The sequence below is a fragment of the Peromyscus californicus genome, unplaced genomic scaffold (assembly GCF_007827085.1).
Source record: "Peromyscus californicus insignis strain IS unplaced genomic scaffold, ASM782708v3 Scaffold_10__1_contigs__length_136768540, whole genome shotgun sequence".
NCBI lineage: Eukaryota > Metazoa > Chordata > Mammalia > Rodentia > Cricetidae > Peromyscus > Peromyscus californicus.
The window spans coordinates 5,205,301-5,225,648 of NW_026294391.1; the positions used below are offsets into that span (position 1 = coordinate 5,205,301).

The following is a 20,348-nucleotide window of genomic DNA, read 5'->3' on the forward strand; positions in this document are numbered from 1 at the left end:
ATGACTGTAAGAGCTACTGCACCATCCTAGTTCAGATGTTATCACACAGCTATTGCAGTAACCATTCCAAACCCCCTTTTTATGCCTGTTCTTCTCTGCTGCCTGGAAATGTTAAATACTTGCTTTTCCAGGCCCAACCTACAGTTGATAGCCACTCTGCCTAATGAGACAAACGTCTGCCTGGAGTTTACTGGTAAAGGAAAAGTTCTGTTTGTCTCAGTCAAGGATGGTGCTGCTCTTTCATTCTCTTTCCTCTTTTCTTTGTTTTAATTTTGTTTTTGAAACAAGACACCACTATGTAGCACAGGCTGGTCTTAAACTCATTACTCTCTTGCCTAGGCCTTTCAAGTGCAGTGCTTACTGCTGTGAGTAACAAGGCCAGTGATTCTTGTTCCCTTGAGAGAAGACTTGCCACTAGAGCCACAGTACTCACTTTGTTACTGAAATGTAACAAGATAACATGCAAAGAATAGTAAAACAAAGGGTAGGAAAAATCTGAAGCCTTAACGACAAAACTGAACTCCTGTACTATCCTGGAATATCTATCTACCACTAAACTTCTGTGAAATAATTTAATGTTTTCACTGCCTAAACCACTGTTACTATCATTATATAGGCCATTCGGTTATTATCCTAACAAAAAACATCTACATAAGCAGACATTCTCTCCTTCTAGTCATTTTTTAAAACAATATGCTTTTTTTTATACTACCAGTACTCAGCCTTTACCACTCTATTTGCATGCCCTAACAAAGGGGCTCATTAATGAATTTCTAACTGCCATAAGCAAAGGAGTCTTTTCTGCCTTCATCCTACATCATTTGGCACTGTACTTGATGAAATAGTTTAGACTTGGTGGGCAAATGGCTTAACTGTGTGATCTCATGAGATTTCCTCAAGTGCTATGACTTCAAGTGTCCCCATTTATAATTTTAAGTGACATGTTATAAGTATTGAAATCACTTACCCTCACAGTATATGTTCTTCCTCCAACTCTATCACGGGCTTCCAAAACCAAGACATTAATTTTATATTCAGATAAGAGTTTGGCAGCAGCCAACCCTAAAGGTAAAATAAAAGAAATGTTAACATCTAAATGCCAGACATCCCAGACTTGACCAGATTTACCCAAAAAATGAGTAAAAGACAATACACCTAATCTGTTGATTTTGCTATTATTCTAAGAAATTTTGATCAATATTACTAGTATCATAAAGGATCCCCAAATGACTATCATGTATTTAAGGTTAGCTATTAGAAAAAAAAATAGTAATCTTTTTGAAAATGTATCTTGTTTCCTAAAGTAGTCAAATCACACTTAGAGAATCTTCTGAGCCCTCTTCCAGAAACTGACTGCATAAACAAGTATAAGACTCAGTGATTCAGTGGTAGAGCATTTGCCAACCATGCCCCATACCCAGAGTTCCATCTTTAGCACTAAAAAATGCTAATTAAATAAACAGAAGAACCTGCTTTTTTGTAAAACTTCCATGCCTCCAGCAGCAGATATCTAGACTTTTTTCAACTTAAATTTTATCAGCACCTCCTATTATTGATATCTGTATTACATGATATAAATCTTGTTTCCCTCAGTAGATTCTAAGAGTCTTAGAGATAGGAGCTGTGCTTAACTTCATTCATTAGCTCAAAGCTAAGAACAGGTTCTCATCTATAAATAAAAGCTTTTATAAAAGATACATTTCAAATCCAATATTGTAGCATAGGAAAAGTTAAGACAGTGTTATAAATTACCATTTAATCACAGACACATGATATCAGTATGTATGATCATTTATGATAACCTTAATCTAATCACCTAGATCAGCAAGGGTTTCCCAGGTTCCTCCACTATAAAATTACACATTCACTCTCCTTTTTATACTGTACTCTTTGGAAGGAATGCTATGCATACTCTGCATTTGAACAACAGGAAGTTATGGTCTACATTTTGAGAGTACTGTATTTATATAAATTGTTGAGAATTCTTCAACAATACAGAATTGTTTCTTTTCCTCGTTGATTTATTCAATCATTAGTATGGACTCACAGATATTTGTTTTGTACTTCAGTATATAATTCAATAGTGTATTATTTATTGCTGAAATTATTCAAATTATTCACTGGGAACTCTTTGGTTCTTGTGTGCCTTTTGGCATGTCTCTATTAGTTTGTGTTTGTACATGTGCACAAACTTCCTTACTTTCTAGTGCCACAGGCTACCCCGAGCTCACAGTATCTTCCCTGCCTGTCCAAGCCTTACAGTCACCCATTTCTGTAGTGAACCTTGGTCCCTTTTCTTGGGGAATAAAATTAGAAACCAAAATGTGGTGCTTCATGTGTTCATGATTACTAGAGTGTCATTGCTTGCATGAACTCTCAACTCTCAGAGCAAGGAAATACATGCTTGTATATACTGATTTTTCAATCTGCATTCATTATATTTCAAATGCTATCTTAGTACCTCTTTATCTTTGTACCACTTGTTACAAATGAAATAAATCATACTATAGAGGTAAATATAAGGGAAAAAGGCTAATTAGAATGTTAAAAAGAGAAAAGAGTCGCAGTAGAGATGAAAGTAGTAAAGTAAATCAAGATATCTATAAAAGTGGTTTAACAGAAGCACTATTTAGAGTGATTATAAATCCTATTAATTTGATAATTTCTAAGGGTATATGTTCCAAAGACAGGAAGAAATGAAAAATAGTTTTTTTTTATTAACATTTACTTGATGCTATCACTAGCACTGCTGTCCTGGCCTTGTCAGGGGTGTAATGTGATATAAGACATGGGAGTAAATTAGGTTGTTATCATTGAGAAGCATATTTTTGGCATATGTGAATAAAGAATGATGAAAATCAGAAAAATTCCCTGTGGCCCTGAATATAAATTTGAATATCTGGTCTTGGAATTTAAACAGGAAGTTATTTAAGAAAATCAACTAGTGTTAGCCCTCACTATCCTCAGATTCTATCAACTATAAACTGGTTCTTGTTGTTGTTGTTTTTTAGAGATTGGGTCTATCTAGCTTAGCTAGCATGGTGGTGCACACCTATAATACCAGCACTTGGAAGTAAATGCAAGAGGATCAGACTTCAAGGCCATACTATGAGATTGAGGCCAGCCAGGGTTACATGAAACCCTGCCCTCCATTAATTAAAAAATAAATAAAAATTGTGTCTGTAGTGAAGATATTCAAACATTTTGTCATTATTCCATAAAAAAACATGGAAAATTATTTACACACAATTTATATTATACTAGGTATTACAAGTAATCTAGAGATGACTTAAAGTATATAGGATGATTAGAGAGGTTCTGTGTAACTATATCATTTTATACAAAAAACTTGAGGATCCTCCTATTTTGGTACCCACAGAAATTCTGAAACCAAACCTCATTAGATATTAAGGAATGATTGTTATGCAAAACATTTCTTCCATGATGCTGAACAATTAATGCTAATGTTTCAGTTTTCATGTTAATTGTGAAGACAATGACTAATAAGGAATTTTCATGACAAATGGAAAGTTAGAAAACATAGAAGTATGGGGCTGGAGCGATGGCTCAGAGGTTAAGAGCACTGGCTGCTCTTTCAGAGGACCTGAGTTCAATTCCCAGCAACCACATTAGTGGTTCACAACCATCTGTAATGGGATCTGGTGCACTCTTCATATAGGCATATATGCTGGCAGAATACTGTAAGCATAGTAAATAAATAACTCTTTAAAAAAAAGAAAACATAGAAGTGTTTTTTTTAATTCCAACAGGTAAAGCACAGACAAACTTTGCAGTCTAGAAAGGTGTTTTCTCTCCATTTCTTTTCTTTCTTTTTTTTTTAAGATAGGGTCTTGCTATGCAGCTCAGGTTGGCCTTAAACTGTCAGCAATCCTCCTGCTTCAATCTCCTGAGTATTGTGATTATAGGTATGCAGCAGCATGCCCAGCTTCATAGAAGCTTTTCTAATATAACAACTATAGCTGTCAACTTGGAGGGGAAAACAAAAGATGATACCTACTATAAGATACAAGTCTCTGAGACTATACTCCTTAACTATTTATGCATTCTACCCTCCCCACAATCACTATAAAATCCAATGATCACTTGTAGAAAAACAGATCTCAACTGGGCGTGGTGGAACATACCTGTAATTCCTACACTCAGAAGGATCATTCAGGTGGATTGCAAATTTGAGGCCAGCCTGTCTGTCTGTGCAGCAAGACTATGCATGTCAAAGAAAGAATGAAGTAATGAGAAGAAGGGAAAGAAAAGAGAAGGGGAAAGGGAAGGGTTAAAAATTATTTTTTTAAACAGGTAGTCAGGTGAAAAGGAATTATGAGAAAATAGCAAGGATCCTATTTTTGAAGTACACTGTGAAATGTCTAAAGGCTGTGTGTGTGTGTGTGTGTGTGTGTGTGTGTGTGTGTGTGTGTGTGTGTGCCATAAACAATGAGGCTAGTGTGGCCAGATAGCAATGAATGAGGAGCAAATCAGACAGGATCAAGATATAAGGCCCAAGCAGGTCTCAAATAAAAGATTCCTTTTTCCTCAACCTCCAGAGTGCAGGGATTACAAACCCACGCAACTATGCCAGCTTGATGAAAACTTGTTGCTTCCCTAGAATAGAGCCTGCTATGTTGCAGGTGTCCAAATACTTGCTGAAATCACTAGAAAAACTACATACTAAGAAAACAAAACCACATTCACGTGGTTGCAGGTAAGAGTTTGGTTGGTTGGTTGGTTTGGTTTGGTTTGGTTTGGGGTTTTGTTGTTTTGTTTTTGTTTCAGATAAGGCCTTCCTCAGTAGCCTTGGTTGACCTGGAATACACAGAAGTCTGCCAGCTTCTGTCTCTGCTCGGATTAAAGATGTGCACCACCATACCTTGTAATAGGGTAGGTTTTACTGGTGTTTAGGGTTGGACATGTTATACATGTTAGCTAGGCCACCAAAGGATCACTGAGCTTTCTCTATCCCTTACAATACCTTTATCTCAAGAAACCAAGACAATTTAACAAGGATAGTTATCAGGTCAATGTATATACATACATATATGTATGTGTGTATGTATATGCCCAAAGGAATCAGAATATTCTAAGTATTAATAGTCAATTTTTTCTGATTTTTAAACAAGTATTATGCTTGCTAACAGACAAGAACAAAGTATATCAGTATGAACACAAGCTTGTTACTGTACATACAACCATTCCTGTTTGTCTGTCTACCTGTCTAATCTATACTTATCTGGATTTTGTGCTTGACTGTCAGATAAATCATTCTGTGTTTTTTAAAAAGCTGAATCTTACAATCCTTTCAATTTCAATAAGCTAAAAACATAGTGCAGTCTCAAGTGATAAATAGAATTAAGCTAACAATTAACTTCAATTTGCCCTTAATTCAACAGACTGGTTGTCTAGACAGTCTCAATTTATTTGATTATTGCTCAGCATTTATCTTCACTTTAGATAAATAAATCTCACCTAAGTTGGGGAATGTAATTATTTCTTAATTCATTATTTGTTTAAATCTTTCACTGAAATTACAAATATACTTCTAATGTTCCACCCAGACATCCTCAAATTCTGAACACAGAGAAAGGCTAAATTTAAAGCCATAATTCCCCCAGAAGTTTTATGAACACTAATCCTCAGATAAGACACCCCAAGGAAGAGTATTAATGTTCATAAAAGTTGGGATACTTATACTTCTTCTCCTTTTGGGATAAATTTGCAGAGAACGTTGTTTATATTAAAGGCCCTGAGCAGTCCTGCAGCAAAATAATTAATAATAATAAGACTCAATAAATTCAGCATTTCTCTACACTCTGTTATTCTTTCTTTAAAAGATTGTGCATCAAAATACAGTTAGGAAGAACTGATTTAACCACTTTCAAGATTGTTCAAATAGTTACAGTAATAAGCTCCCATAGGCAAGGCTCTAGGTTAAATAACATCATAACATCTATAATATAAGTTAAGCATGGGAGCAAAGTTTTGAAATGGTCATGGCTTATCCTCTAACACCTCACAAAATTATTCTATTATTAGAAGTAATATTTCTAACTTTTCATATTGATCATCACCCCAGAATATGCATAGTTAATTCCTTACTATTTTGTGATGTTGTACCTGACCAACAGAATTCCTATATAACTACTAACTTGGATTCTTGAACTGAACACTCCAAGGACAATAAAAAGTATAATCAAACATCAGTTTCCACTAAAGTTTCTAGGCAACATTCTCAAAGCTGGAAAACAGAATGGAACCTTTACAAATTTTACTGAAGGCACATAGTGAACACTCCATTGACAAATATTCAATGAACAGATGGATAAATAAATGGATGAATGAATGAACAAATGAACAAATGTGGATACACAATAAAAAGGGTTTCAACGTAAGTCACAGCTCACAGTTAACTCATTTAATTTGGAAATGATCAATTTAAATGTCATCTTCATTATAGTTTATAACTTATCGAAAGTCCAGAAAACTTTTGTCAATTATTACTTTCTCCATAAAATAATTCACTTGCAATTTCCTGCAAGCAGAATTAGCTGTTCCTTCCCTGTGCCCCTGACCCTGTGAACCAATCTTAAGCATGTGCTGAATAGCCCTCATCTTGTAATACTTAGGACGCTAAGTCTTTTAGATTTCAGATTATCTGCTTAGACTTTATTTGCACGCACACACACGCGTATACACACACACACACACACAAATATATATATATATATATATATATATATATATATATATATATATATATATATATATATATTTATAGTCCAAATTAGAGAGAGAGAGAGAGAGAGAATTAGAGGAGAGACCCAAATCTAAACACTGAATTCACTTATTTTCATTATACACCATATACGCATAGGCTTAAAGTAGCTTTATGCAATACTTCCCATGTGCTTTCTGACAGATAAACTAGAGAACACCCCCTGATCAAACTTGTTTCTTTCATGTGAGTCAGAATTTTATCTAATGCCTTCAAAGGCCAATGATCTTTATAATCTATAATGAATACATAATAAACAATAAATGCATATTTATTATCAACAGTGTCACTTCAAAATGCATAATCTTTAAATATTAATCTTTCAAAATGACTAAAAGTAATCTTATTGGCTGGGGATATGGCTCACACTCAACTTGTCTCAAATGTTCACAACATTTAGAAAATATTTGTTGCAATCTTTAAAAAAAAAAAACCTTAGTATGAAATCCATGCATCTCAAACATGCATGTGCATTCACTAGGCAAAACTTAAAAAGTATATACACTACTAAATCACAGGATTGAACACTTTTGCAAATTCCAGTATGTGAAAGCTACACTATGTCCTCACTATTTCTGGCAACTGCTGAATACAAATACTGCAAAATTTTTCATGTTAAAAGATCTCTCCACCACAATTGCACAGATTATGGGGTACAATTTCATCAATAATGCATTATAACATTCCTTTTCTTCATACTTGGTCTCTGTGGTCCATATAATTATATTATACTTAGATTTATTCTTAAAAAACATTTATCACATTAGCTGAGAGTTATATACAAATTCAAATCAATTAGCACTGATTAAATGTTAAAACTGCCCATTCAATGTCAGATCCATCCGAAAGTTCATTTGACCATTTAAAAAAAGATTTTTTAATCAGAATTCAAATAAATTTAACTCTTGTGTCATTGTTTAAAAACAACAAAATAGTTTATACAATAGAATTAAAGTATTCTGGTGTGCTTTTAATGAAAAAAAATCAAATTAAAGAAAAGAAATATCCTGAAAGGCACATAATTCTCATGCTCACTGAACCTCAGAGTATACAATAACTAAGCTATCAAAAACCAATACCCTCTTTTAAAATGGAAGCTTTTTTTTAATCACTGCAAAACCATACAGTATGTGCTACCAAGTTTTGGGTTAAAATGTTTAAAATGATCCTCATAGAAATGATTCTTATAGATCTTGCAAAATGACCTTTCTGTCTTAGATCATGAGAAAATTCAATCCCTGCTAGTCTAATACAGTACCAGGTTCTGGGCAGCTAGTGCTCCCAATTGTAGTAGAGCTTGGCTCACAGATAAAAATGTGTATATTGAGAGATCTTTCTACATGACACTTAGTATTTACTTGAAAACAAACAAAAAACATTTTATTTTTTCAAAAAACCAAAAACCATTCAGCACTATGACTAAGGTATTTTCATTAAATACATGCTAACCTTTCACAGTTCAGAAGCACAAAACTCATAGGCAGACATGGCACACTGAATCCTTCAAGTAGCTCCCAGAATCATATTCCTAGAGGTATAAAGAGAAGCTATTTCCCTCCCCTGGTATTTCTGTCATGAGTTTAAGTACTACTTGGTGTCTGGCATATACCCTCATGACCCTAAACCAATGCTCCTCTGGTGTCTACTGTTCAGGATGCCTTTTTAAATTGTCTTATCCCTATCTATTATAATAAATCATACTTCCTTCTCAAAGTCTCAGTACTTTGTTCATATTCATAACATTAATATTTGTCTCATTATATTCATGTTGATTATTTGCCTACTAAGAAGATAAGGGCACATTTCTGGCAGGGATGCTAGTTATCTTTATATCCCTCTATCCCTGTGATCTACCTACTGCTCAGCATATAGTAGAAGCTCTAAAATGTCTGAATAGGTTCAGGAGTCAGGGCTCTTGAGTTGCTTAGAGGAATAGAGTGCTCCCCCTTCCCTAACTGTATTCAGAGCTATAGTTAGATAATCACTAAGGAGATGCTACCAGGAGGATTACAATTGTAGGTGATTGAGCTAGATTGCCTGACCTAAAGCTCTGAAATTCCAAAAGCCCTATGAAGAATACATATTGTCCTAAGAAGGTGGCCTTTTTCTGTTTCTTACTTCACTCTCTAAAAAGAACCATTTCAGAAATTTCTTGGATAATGACAAACATTTTTTTTTTGTCATTTATTCAATCTGTGACAGTTACGGCTAAGAACTAGCATCTAAAGTCAGAGAGTGATACATTGTCCTTAAAAATAAAATTGAGAAGTAAGAATCAGAAAATAAATGTATCTTGTTAAACATAGATTGAAATCTCCTTAAGAAGGGAGAAAAATCAATGGGAGTCAGGGTGATCATCCAGATATTGCAGAACAGATAGAATGGACTGTTAGAAGCACTTCTATGTTAAGATGAAAACACGGAAGTCATAAAGGGACAAAATAAACAGACTAGCACTATGACAAAAGACACTAAATCTCACATTCATATTGAGGAAAAGTGGGTAATACTATTTGTCCAACAAAGTGAAGCCAGATGATTGACAGTGTAGATTAGGTCTTGAGACACTGGTAATATGAAACCACTAAAGAACTTGAGTAGAAAGGTGAAAAAAAGTGGTTAAAGTAAATCAATCAAGCCTGGGAGAATACTGCATGCAGGGTGGATGTGAAGAGAGAGTTATTATTGTAAAGCAATGCCACTGGGAAGGTATTATAACTCAGGTAACCTTCAGGAGTCAAGAGTCTGCCCTGGAGATGGGGGCATGAACACGGTAACCGAGAAAGCAGAAGAGGAGTCAGTCCAGCTCAAAGGACCTGAGGATGTAACTCAGTGTAGAAGTATGTGCTTGACATATGTGAAGCCTGGCACGTCAAAAAAATTAGTAAGGAGGTGTAAAAGATAAAAGAAAAGGACATGACTGGGGGATGTAGCTCATTTGGTAGTGTTCACCTAGTGTTCATGAAGCCCTGGGTTTCACCGCTAGTAATGCATGAAAACAAAATTGGGTATGGTGGCACAAACCTGTAATCCTAGCACTCAGGAAGTAGAGGCAAGAGTATCAAAAGACCAAGATCATGCTTGGCTACAAGGTGACTTCAAATTCAGTCTGGACTATGTAATACCCTGTCTCAGAAATACATAAATAAAATAAAATATAGAAAAGGATATATCAAAAATGATGGAGAAGATGATATCCAAGAAAAGAGTCAAGGAACCAAGGAATCTGCAGTATATAAGTGCAAAATATCCATGAAAAGATAAGCTATGGCATATAAGTTTAGAGAAAGAAAAAGATTTGATTTAAAGACATGAGAGCTTTCTATAGCTAAGGGAACACTGGAGTAATAGAATGAGAAAGAAGTACAGCAGAGTCTCAAGGTGACTTCAAAAAATGGAAAAGGTATGATTAATGAATGATAAAACTTCACTATTCAATGGTATCACAGAAAACAGAGTTTCAAAAGGTTATAGATTATGGATTATAAGCAGGGTTGTTTCCCCTCACAAGTACTAACACAGGATAAAAACATTAATTAGATGGGTGGACAGAAAATAGGGTATTATGGTTGTTATAAATGTTCTGTCTTATGTTTTCAATGACAAAATAGAAATATTATTATTCTTTGTACAAAGATAAAGCTTTCTACATGTGAATCAATTCTCAGCAATGCCATTTAGAATATGTCCTCTTCTGGGAGCTACATTATAAGCATAACATGGCAAATGCTAATTATTGACCATAGATTATAGTTGCATAAGTAGCATGATAAGAGTAGTAAGTCCTAACAGGGAAGTTTTAAGGAATATTCCAAAGTATTTAAAACTGCCACAGAGCTGCTCTTCTTTGAGAAACCCAGACCTATGTTTTGGGGTGTATCTTAGCTTCCTTCCAGATTGTCACTGTCCCTTAACCCTTGTGCTTAAAATCTATGTTAATAACATTACTGTAAAAAATTCTTCCAACTCAGCTTCAATAAATAAAAAAATTTGATTCAGGAGCTGAGAGGAGTGGCCTTACCTTTAATTTTAACACTTGGGAGATAGAAACAGGAGGATCAGGAGTTCATGGCAGCTTCAACTACAGACAAATGTGAAATGTGAGGCCAGCCTGGACTATATCAGACCTGTGTCAAAAAAAGAAACAAAGGGACTATATCATAGGATTCATACCATGGGATATAACCAAGCCTACATAAAGAAACGTGTTGTGAGTTCACAAGAATGCTCTCACCCATTCAGGAAACATATAGACTGTATCTAATACCTGAGTCAGACATCCACATCTATGTTAGTACTAAAACATTTTGGATGACAACACACAGAAAAGAATATTTCTAGTCAGTTTGGCTCCTAAAATCTCTCAGATCTGACTGGTAGAAATGACACTAAGGGAAATTAAGTCCTTTTTTCCAATGCTGCTGGTGAACTGAAGGTTGGTGTTCGGAATAAGTAAGCATATTGAGCAAAAAAAAAAATGTTCTTTATGTCCTCCAAAGAAATGAACTAATTAGTAATTCCCAAGAATAGGTACAATTTTTTTGTGGGGCTTCATATAATTTGGATGCTTTCTCTAAGAAATAAGAAACCAATACACCAGGTATGGTAGCAATCAAGTGTAACCCCAGCATTTGGAGGGGAAAGCAGGGAGATTAGAAGCTCAAAGTCATTCTAGATACACAGGGATTTCAAGTCCAGCCTATGCTACATGAGACCCTGTCTCAATCCAGCACCATCACAAAACAAAAGGAGAAAGCAAAATTGTAACATGACTCAGTATGAAGCTGGTAATTTATTTAGAATGAGATCATAAGGGACCTGAAGTCTTAAGGTTCATCAGCTACATGCTAAATACACTTCTGTTGATGACTAAATATTAACAGTCAGGTGTGAAAAAGGAGAAAGAGCAAGCAATTAGACAAAAGAAAAACAAAAGACAAGGCTTGGGATACAGCTCACTTGATAGAGTGCTTGCCTACCACGCATAAAGCCCTGGGGTTGATCCCCAGCACTCCATAAAGCAGGCATGCTATCCCACATCTGACTTGGTATTTGGATGCTAGAAAATCAGAAATCCAAGTTCATCCTTGGCTACATATTAAGTTGGATGCCATTCTGAGATACATGAAACATTGTCTCATAAAAATTTTAAAAAGTCAGGCTGGAGAGAGAGTTCAGCTGCTAATGGCTAGACTCACCACCAAATACCAAAAAAATTAAAAAAGACAATGCTTTCTTTAAGGAACACTGAAGACAAACCAAGAACAGGACAAGAATAAAATCCCAGCAAAACAGAAAATTGTGGTATGGTGCTAATCAATTTATACTACATATTATCATATTTATATTTTAGTGATCAACAACAACATTGCTTCTACAGTACTTGCCTAGAAGGACCAGGTTTTTGGAAACACCAATCCACTAACCTGTAGGCACTCAACAAGTGTTTGTTGAAGGAAGGAACGAAAGAAGAAAAGAATGATAAATGCTCCTTTTTCTAACTCTTCACCAGGATCTGTTTCCTTCTGATGCATAGCACGAATGCATACTATTGCTGCAACAGTTCATACCAATCTGGTGATTAAGATTGTTTTCCCTGAAGAGGATGAGTCCAAAGCTACCTACATCTAAAATATATAAGCATGTCTATAGTCTACTCAAAGGGGACATATATTAAAATGGATAATTTGGAGCCACCCTATTTACTGCCTCTACTGCCTTTCTCCCTCTAAGTTAGGTCTTGCAGGTGTATCTTTGAAATTATTAGCACCTGAGTGAAAGGGGACATTTCAGCTTGGGCTTCTACCTAGAGCCAAATCATAATCCCTAATTTTCCAATATGATAATTTAAGTGGCAATTTAATATACAAATATTGAAGAGGTCTCCAGGAAAGTAGAGAAAAAGTTTATATACCCCTTACTTGATGAGCCATCCAAACCAGGGCCTCCAGACAAGGTGCAGGCAGTGTAGCTCTTAGTAAGGGGATACAAGGTACTCCCTGACCTTCCCTCGGGTCCTGCTTTATGAAGAGAATTCCTTTGGGCAATAAATACTCTACACTTTTATTCAAGTTCTGAAAAAACACCAGGAGTAGGTTGAATCTTACAGCTCCTTTAAAAAAACAAAAACAAAATTACCTTTTCCTAAAGGATTCTGCCTCCTTATTTTTTACCTACTCAAATTTTCTAAGTGATGGTGTTTTGTAGAAGAGCATAACTGAAATAATCCTACTACTACTTCAACAGTACAGACATCCATTCGCTGATATTCTGTTCAGAAGAAAGGATGTGAAATCAGGGAGGCCAAGCAACCACCTCAATAATTGCAAGTAAAGGTCTTAAATGGAAGAAAACAGGTCTGCAGCTTCCCAGGGAGGCGATTAGACCTCAGAAGAGTTACTGAAACTCTCAAACCACAGATTCTTGGTTTTGTAAAATAGCAAATGTGTTGCCCACCCATAAGACTGATGAGGACAGAGGAAACTCATGTAATGTGCTAAATGCAATTGCATAGCAAAAGCTAATTAATCATTAGTATTTAGTAGTAGGAGTCAAATTATTTTGCCTCCTCCACCACCGCATACCACCAGCAAAGAAACCAACCCCCACTCCCATCTGGCACGATCGGGGCCCTGCCATAGAAACACTCTCACATGCAGGCGAAAGACCCTGCCAAACACAAGAACATTGCAAGTCCCCTACCCCTGGTCAGCCAGGGCCCCTTAAGCTACTGTTAAAGATCCAAACTGACCTGAGATGCCGCCTCCAATCACGACTACGTCGAACATGTGGCCTGTGATATTAGGCTTCTCCAGATTCATCATGGTTTGGGTGAGATTCTTCGGAGACTTGGGTTTAAAAGGGGGGACCGCCCAGGGTGGAACAGACCCTTGTACCTCCCCTTGCCTGGTGTCTGGGGGCGGAGCCGAACTTTCTACCCATACCCAGGGGGAGCCCAGCCCTGAGGGCGGAGCGGGCCCTTGTGCAAGAGAAGCGCTCAGGGGCGGAGCTGATCCTGGTTGAGATACCCTGGGAGAGCCCTGCACACCAGGCAGGGATGGCTCTTGTACAGGCACTGGAGGGGCATGGGAAGGAGAAGGTCCTTGAGTCAAACCTCGGGGGTTATACTGTGGGGGTGTTGGGGACGTAGGTACTGGGCTATCGAGCACCCGAGGTCTTTGTACCGGCAGCCCGGAATGGAAATAGGGTGCAGAAGGTGATGATGTGGATAACCAAGCAGAAACGGACAGATTGTGCATGGGGGAGTCTTCTATCAACACCTGTGGGGTATTTTCTTGAGGTTCAGGTAGTTCCAACGAAGACACGGACGTGTCACTATTTGTAGGGTATTCTAGTGGCAATCCCCAGGGGTAGTTAGACACTGCGGGTAAAGTGGGCTCATCTACCGACCCTCGGGGAGTGCTGATCACTGAGGCAGGGATAGACCCTAGTTCTGACTCTAGGGAAGTGCCAGGCCTAGAAATCATAGAAGACACTTGCCCAGAAATCACCGAGGACCTTTGCCCCAAAGAATGGGATGAATCCGGGATGGATTCTATTACAGATAAGGGCTGGGAGACAGAGCTAAGAATGGAGTAGTCCGAGGGAGGTATGGGGATCTGACCGCTCTGGCTGTGGGCTTTTAATTCCCAGGAAAAAGACTTTGAGATGGGGTCATTCCTCTGGCCAGAATCATCATCGAGCTGAGAGAGGTTGGCGGAAATAAAGGAACCAACCAGCTCCTGGGTGGACCCGCTCATCGGAGGTGAAGAATGGGGTTGGGAGGCGGTCTGCCACTGAGAGTGGGAGGACTCGTAAGAGCTGCTCGAGACGCTGTCTACTTGGGACATCCCCACAGGGGTCTGGGAAGAGGCGATCTCGGTTTCGGGGGCCCATTCTACCTCACGCCCCCTTCTGCCGCGGCCGCGACCACGGCCACGCATGCCGCCGCCTGAGGGGAAGGCGGCCTCATTGGCGGCCTTATTTTCGGACATAATTCTCACAATGGCGGGACGCAGCGAATGGCTGCCTTGAACCCTCCCCTCAACCCTCCCCTCAACAGCGCTCGGCTTTCAGCGCCCAGCAGTTACCAATCGCCACCCGGAGGCCCAACCCAAGCGTCCGACCCACTTGGAGGCGGGAAGATGAAGCGTCAGCGCCGCGCGGCTCCGCCTTTCCCGCCAACGCGCGATACTTGAACGCGATCCTGAGGGGCGGGACGATACCACCGCGAACAGAGCGGGGGAGGGCATCTGAGAGCGGAGTCCGCGCGCGCAGAGGCGCCGATTATTGACCTGCCGCTCTCATGGTTTCTTTTAAGCTAAAGATTTCTGAGCCGAGCGCGGGCTCAGAGAACATATACGTAAAGGAGAAAAGCCCGAAGGACGAAGTGACGGAACTCTGCCCAGCTCAGTTTGGTCTAGTCCTCTGGTGACGTCACGAGGCGGGGCTTTCGACGCAGCCGTGAACTTTCCTTGGACAGGGGAGGGGAGGGGAGGGGGAGGGGAGGGGAGGGGGAGGGCTGCCGGCAAACTGCCTGTCTAACAGAGCGGTTATTAGTTGTCTGTGGTGTGTTTTCAAGCGAATGTACCTCACCAGAGTCTAAACAAATATGCGAGAAAAATAACGCAGCTACCACAAATTAAGTGGTACCGAAATTTAAAAACGAAAGCTAAAAGATGCCTAAGGTGCAAATTTAAAAAAGAGAAAGAAAGGAAATGTGTGGGGCAATGTAGAGCATAGCAGCATACACTTGTAATCCAAGCGTTCTTGGAGGGCTACTCTGCAATGTGAGTTCCAGGCCCTAGCGGGTGGGGGTGGAGGGATGGCTAAGGAGTGAGGGGAGTGGTAGGGAGGCAGAAGAGAATTTAATACTATTCTTCCACAAACACATGATTATTTATTATCTTTCTAATCATTTTTATTTGTTGACAAGACTTCATACATGTATATAATGTATCCTGATCATATCCACCCCTCCCACTACCTGAGACACCTCTACTATTTATTTAATGTTTTTCTTTTAAAGATGGAGTGTCACTGTACTGATCACACTGACCTCAAACTCCTGAGTTCAAGTGATCCTCCTTCCCTTGGCCTCTCTATTAGGGCTATGTGTAAGCATTAGCATGCAAAGCTTCTGGAATTATTTATGTCCATTCATGGGCAGTTCTCTGCGTTTCCATATCTCTACACAGTGAAACTCTAAATTAAAATTTTATTGTGTTTATTTATTTTGTGTGTGGGTACATGTGTACCTTGGCCCTCGTGGAGATCACAGGAAACTTTCTGGAATCTGTTCTCTCCTACCACATTTGGGTACCAGGGATCTAACTTAGGTCATCAAGTTTGGGAGCAAGTGCCTTTACCCACTGAGCCATCTCACTGGCCCCAAAACACCAAATTTTAAAAATAAAGGACTCTAATTGGAGTAGTTTTCAGGATATTATCCAATGATAAAATCAAGCTGTGAATATAAACAGCATACTTTTATGCATGTACATTTGTATCCTAATGTAAAAAAAAATTACTTTTCAAGAACTATAAGAAGGATAGACAAATGGACAAGGATGGGATACAAAGGGTAGAGATGAAATATTGCTCTCCTGATTTGTTTAAATAGTTCAGCTCTTATAAAGACAACTTCATGGATTTTATGAAACCCTCCAATTCATAAATAGACCTGTATTGGTTGTAAGTCAGTTGAAAGGGATATACAGCAAAAACTACCACTTGCCATTTAGTGCTTTCTTTCCACAAGAATTCTGACAGTAAATCACAAACAACAGCCCAAACAGCTAAATTGCAGCTATTCTTTCTAGTCTTCCAAGTGATAGTTAAGGTCTAAGGGAACAGGATTCACACCAGACAAGTAGGGGACCTAGTGTAGGTTTGCAGCCTTATACCTTAGAGAAGCAAGTATGTTTTATAATAATAATCCCATAGCCTTAGTTTCCAGGGCCTCTCACATGAGAAAGCAGATTAGAAGTCACCACACTGAAAGAAACCAGAAGTTATGGTTGTATCAATAACTTATGGCTTTTTAGAGTGTCTATCAGTTCAGATACTACTTACCAATCAGAAGGCACATTTGCTGTAAGTAATGTCACCAAATAAAATCAAAATAATTTGAATATTAGAAAGAATTGTAATGGGATCACAGAGATAGCTCTCTGTGATTAAAAGAACTTAGTGCCAAGCTTGGCAACCTGAGTTCAATCCCCAGGACACAAATGGTAGAGGAAAGAATGAACTCCTACAAATTGTCCTCTGACCTTCACATGTGCACTGTGGTATAGGTATGCCCCACCACACACAAAATAAGTAAGCAAACGTAATTTTAAAAAAACAATTGTGAAGCTTGCTATAGTGGCATATACCTATAATCCCAGCACTCAGGAGGCTGAAGCAGGAGAATTGTGAATTTGACATTAGCCTAAGCTATATAATGAGTTCTAGAGTTCTAGTCCAGCGTGAGCTATAGTGTGAGACCTTATTTCATAACAAAAACAAAAACGATGATGATTCTTAGTAAAAAAAAAAAATCCCAAAGCCCATTGTGCTACACCAATGTGTTTCTGCTCTGTATCCCTGTTGCAAATATAGAGAAAGGGATTAAAAATGGGAATCCCTGAGCCAGTGAGATGGCTCAGCAGGTAAAAGCTCTTGGCACGCAAGCCTAAAAACCTGAATTCAATCCCTGAAGACCATAGTGAAATGTGAGAAATTGCCCCTGAGAGTTGTCCTCTCATCTCCATAAATGTGTTATGGTATGCAGTCACCAGCGCGCAACACACGCACTCACACATTAATATGAATGAAAATGGGAATCTCGCCGGGCGGTGGTGGCGCACGCCTTTAATCCCAGCACTCGGGAGGCAGAGCCAGGCGGATCTCTGTGAGTTCGAGGCCAGCCTGGGCTACCAAGTGAGTTCCAGGAAAGGCGCAAAGCTACACAGAGAAACCCTGTCTCGAAAAACCAAAAAAAAAAAAGAAAAAAAAAAAGAAAATGGGAATCTCTTCTTTACAAAAAGTGTCCAATAGTCAATATAGAAAGAAATGGCTGTTTTTTTTTAAATGGAGATGTGGTCTCATTGTGCAACCCCCCCCCCCCCCCCCCCGCCTCCACTGGACTAGAACTTACTGTGTAGATTAGTTTGACTTCAAACTTGAGGTGATCCTCCCAAGTGCTAGTGTAACTAATAAATCTACCTCTAGGTGGAAGATGCCTTTGTTTTCTCCATGCCCATGTCTCCTCCTCTAAGGGTCAATTCAGTGGGACAGATCAGAGACCTGGCTGGAGGACCACCCCCAGGAAAGTGGATTCACCTTAAGATAATGTACTTTTCCTTCCCCAAATCCCTGCCCGCTAATTTAGTCCTTGTGAGCCAACAGCAACACAGGATCCGGATCCAGTTAGGTTGGCCTCCCTTTCTGAGTTCTGACTATTCAAACGATTCCTATTTTTATTGTATTTTATTAACTATGAAGGGAAAAAAACCAATGTTTTACAGATAAGAGGTCTGGCAGTCTAGTACCCACCTAGTAGAAATGGTTGATCTTTTAATCACTAGTCATCATTAATCTAATGTAGTATGTCCTTTAAAGTTAAGTATGTAATCTTGCTTACATATTATTCTTCAAAAATTAGCATCAGTTCAGTGACTAAAGACCAACAGACAAAAAAAAAATCTCTACATTTTATATAACAACTGGTCTGGGTGATATGATAGTACACTACAGTAATCCCAAGATCAGAGAGGCTAAGATATGAGGATTTTGAGTTCAAGGTCAGCCTGGGCTATATAGTAAGTCCCAGACCAGTCTAGAATATATAGTAAGACTCTGTCTCCAAAAGCAAGAACTGGAGTAAAGCAATAGTAGATAGATAATAGATAGATAGATAGATAGATAGATAGATAGATAGATAGATAGATAGATAGCAAGAACTGGAGTAAAGCAATAGTAGATAGATAATAGATAGATAGATAGATAGATAGATAGATAGATAGATAGATAGATAGACAGACAGATAGATAGGATTGCTGTGGGATGTTCTGTATGGCAAATGTGTTGCTGATTAGTCAATAAATAAATCACTGATTGGCCAGTGGCCAGGCAGGAAGTATAGGCGGGACAAGGAGGAGAATAAAGCTGGGAAGTGGAAGGCTGAGTCAGAGACACTGCCAGCCGCCATGATGACAAACAGCATGTGAAGATGCCGGTAAGCCACGAGCCATGGGGCAAGGTATAGATTTATAGAAATGGATTAATTTAAACTGTAAGAACAGTTAGCAAGAAGCCTGCCATGGCCATACAGTTTGTAACCAATATAAGTCTCTGTGTTTACTTGGTCGGGTTTGAGAGGCTGTGGGACTGGCAGGTGAGAGAGATTTGTCCTGACTGTGGGCCAGGCAGGAAAACTCTAGCTACATAGGATATTAAGATTGGATGCTGGGCTGAAATTAAAAAAAAAAAACTATTGATATTGTTGTGAGACTTGAGAAAATTTAAAAATGAGCTGTATATGAGCAGACATTGTTGATTATTATTAAATTTTCTAGCTGTGAGAATCATACTACAGTTAGGACAGGGAGGAATGACCTTATTAGGAGATGAAGGTTGAAGTCCTTTGAGGTGGAGGATATATTGTTATTGATGTTGAACAAAATGTTCTTTTAACTGTTGTATAGGTTGAAGATTTTTCAGCATCAATTATTGGGAGAAACAGTTTAGAAGCAGAAGTGTTTTAAGTCAAAAAATATTTACCAATATAAGTTACTAATTATGATGGTAAAAAAAATAAATGATTCTCAGAAGCAGAAAGAATGGAAAACCACTTTACCTCTCTTTCTGAACAGATCCTGGGGATATACTCAGCTTTAAAAATGAGCACTGGCTATTCTTCCAGAGGACCCGGTTCCCAGCACCCATATGGCAGCTTAAAACTGTCTGTAATTCCAATTCCAGAAGTTGTGACACCCTCACACAGAAAAAAATTGAAAAAATAAAATGGGCCTGACCACCAGTGGAATATGAAAATAGCCACCACTTAGCAATCTGGAAAGTAAATAGACCAAATACCATTGAGTTAATTTTAAAACATAGTGAATTTTAAATAAGAAGTAGAATAAATAAATTGGAAGAAATTAATAATATAATATAGAAAATTATCTTGATCTGAGCCATGTGTGTTAGTAATCCCAGCACCAGAAGCACAAATAGGGAGTTTAAGGCCAGCCTGAACTATATAACAAAAATTAAATATGTGTGTGTGTGTGTGTGTGTGTGTGTGTGTGTGTGTGTGTGTGTGTGTGAGGCCTGGTGGCACAGGCCTGTAATCCCACTATTTGGGAGTCTGGGACAAAATGATTGCCACTTTAAGTCCTTCCTAGGCTACAGAATACTTTCGAGGCAAATCTAGATAATTTATTGAGCCTGTTTCAAGATAAAAATAAAAGGCTTGAGAACATATCTCAGTGGTAAAGTATTTGCCTAGCATTATGAAGCTCTAGGTTTAATCCTCAGTACCTAACACACACACACACACACACACACACACACA

The 20,348-nt window shown here is 38.4% G+C and overlaps 1 protein-coding gene across 1 annotated transcript in view; it reads right to left on the reverse strand.

Annotated features, from left to right (window-relative positions):
* LOC128109495 (amine oxidase [flavin-containing] A) overlaps nt 1-15,172 on the reverse strand; it is a 65,017-nt gene extending 49,845 nt beyond the window's left edge. The window contains exons 1-2 of the mRNA XM_052736683.1: nt 13,536-15,172; nt 968-1,062 (exon numbers count right to left, since the gene is read on the reverse strand). Coding sequence (XP_052592643.1) covers nt 968-1,062; nt 13,536-14,778 — 1,338 coding nt within the window. The 5' untranslated portion in view covers nt 14,779-15,172. The remainder of the gene's footprint in view (nt 1-967; nt 1,063-13,535) is intronic.
* Between the last annotated feature and the right edge of the window lie 5,176 nt (nt 15,173-20,348).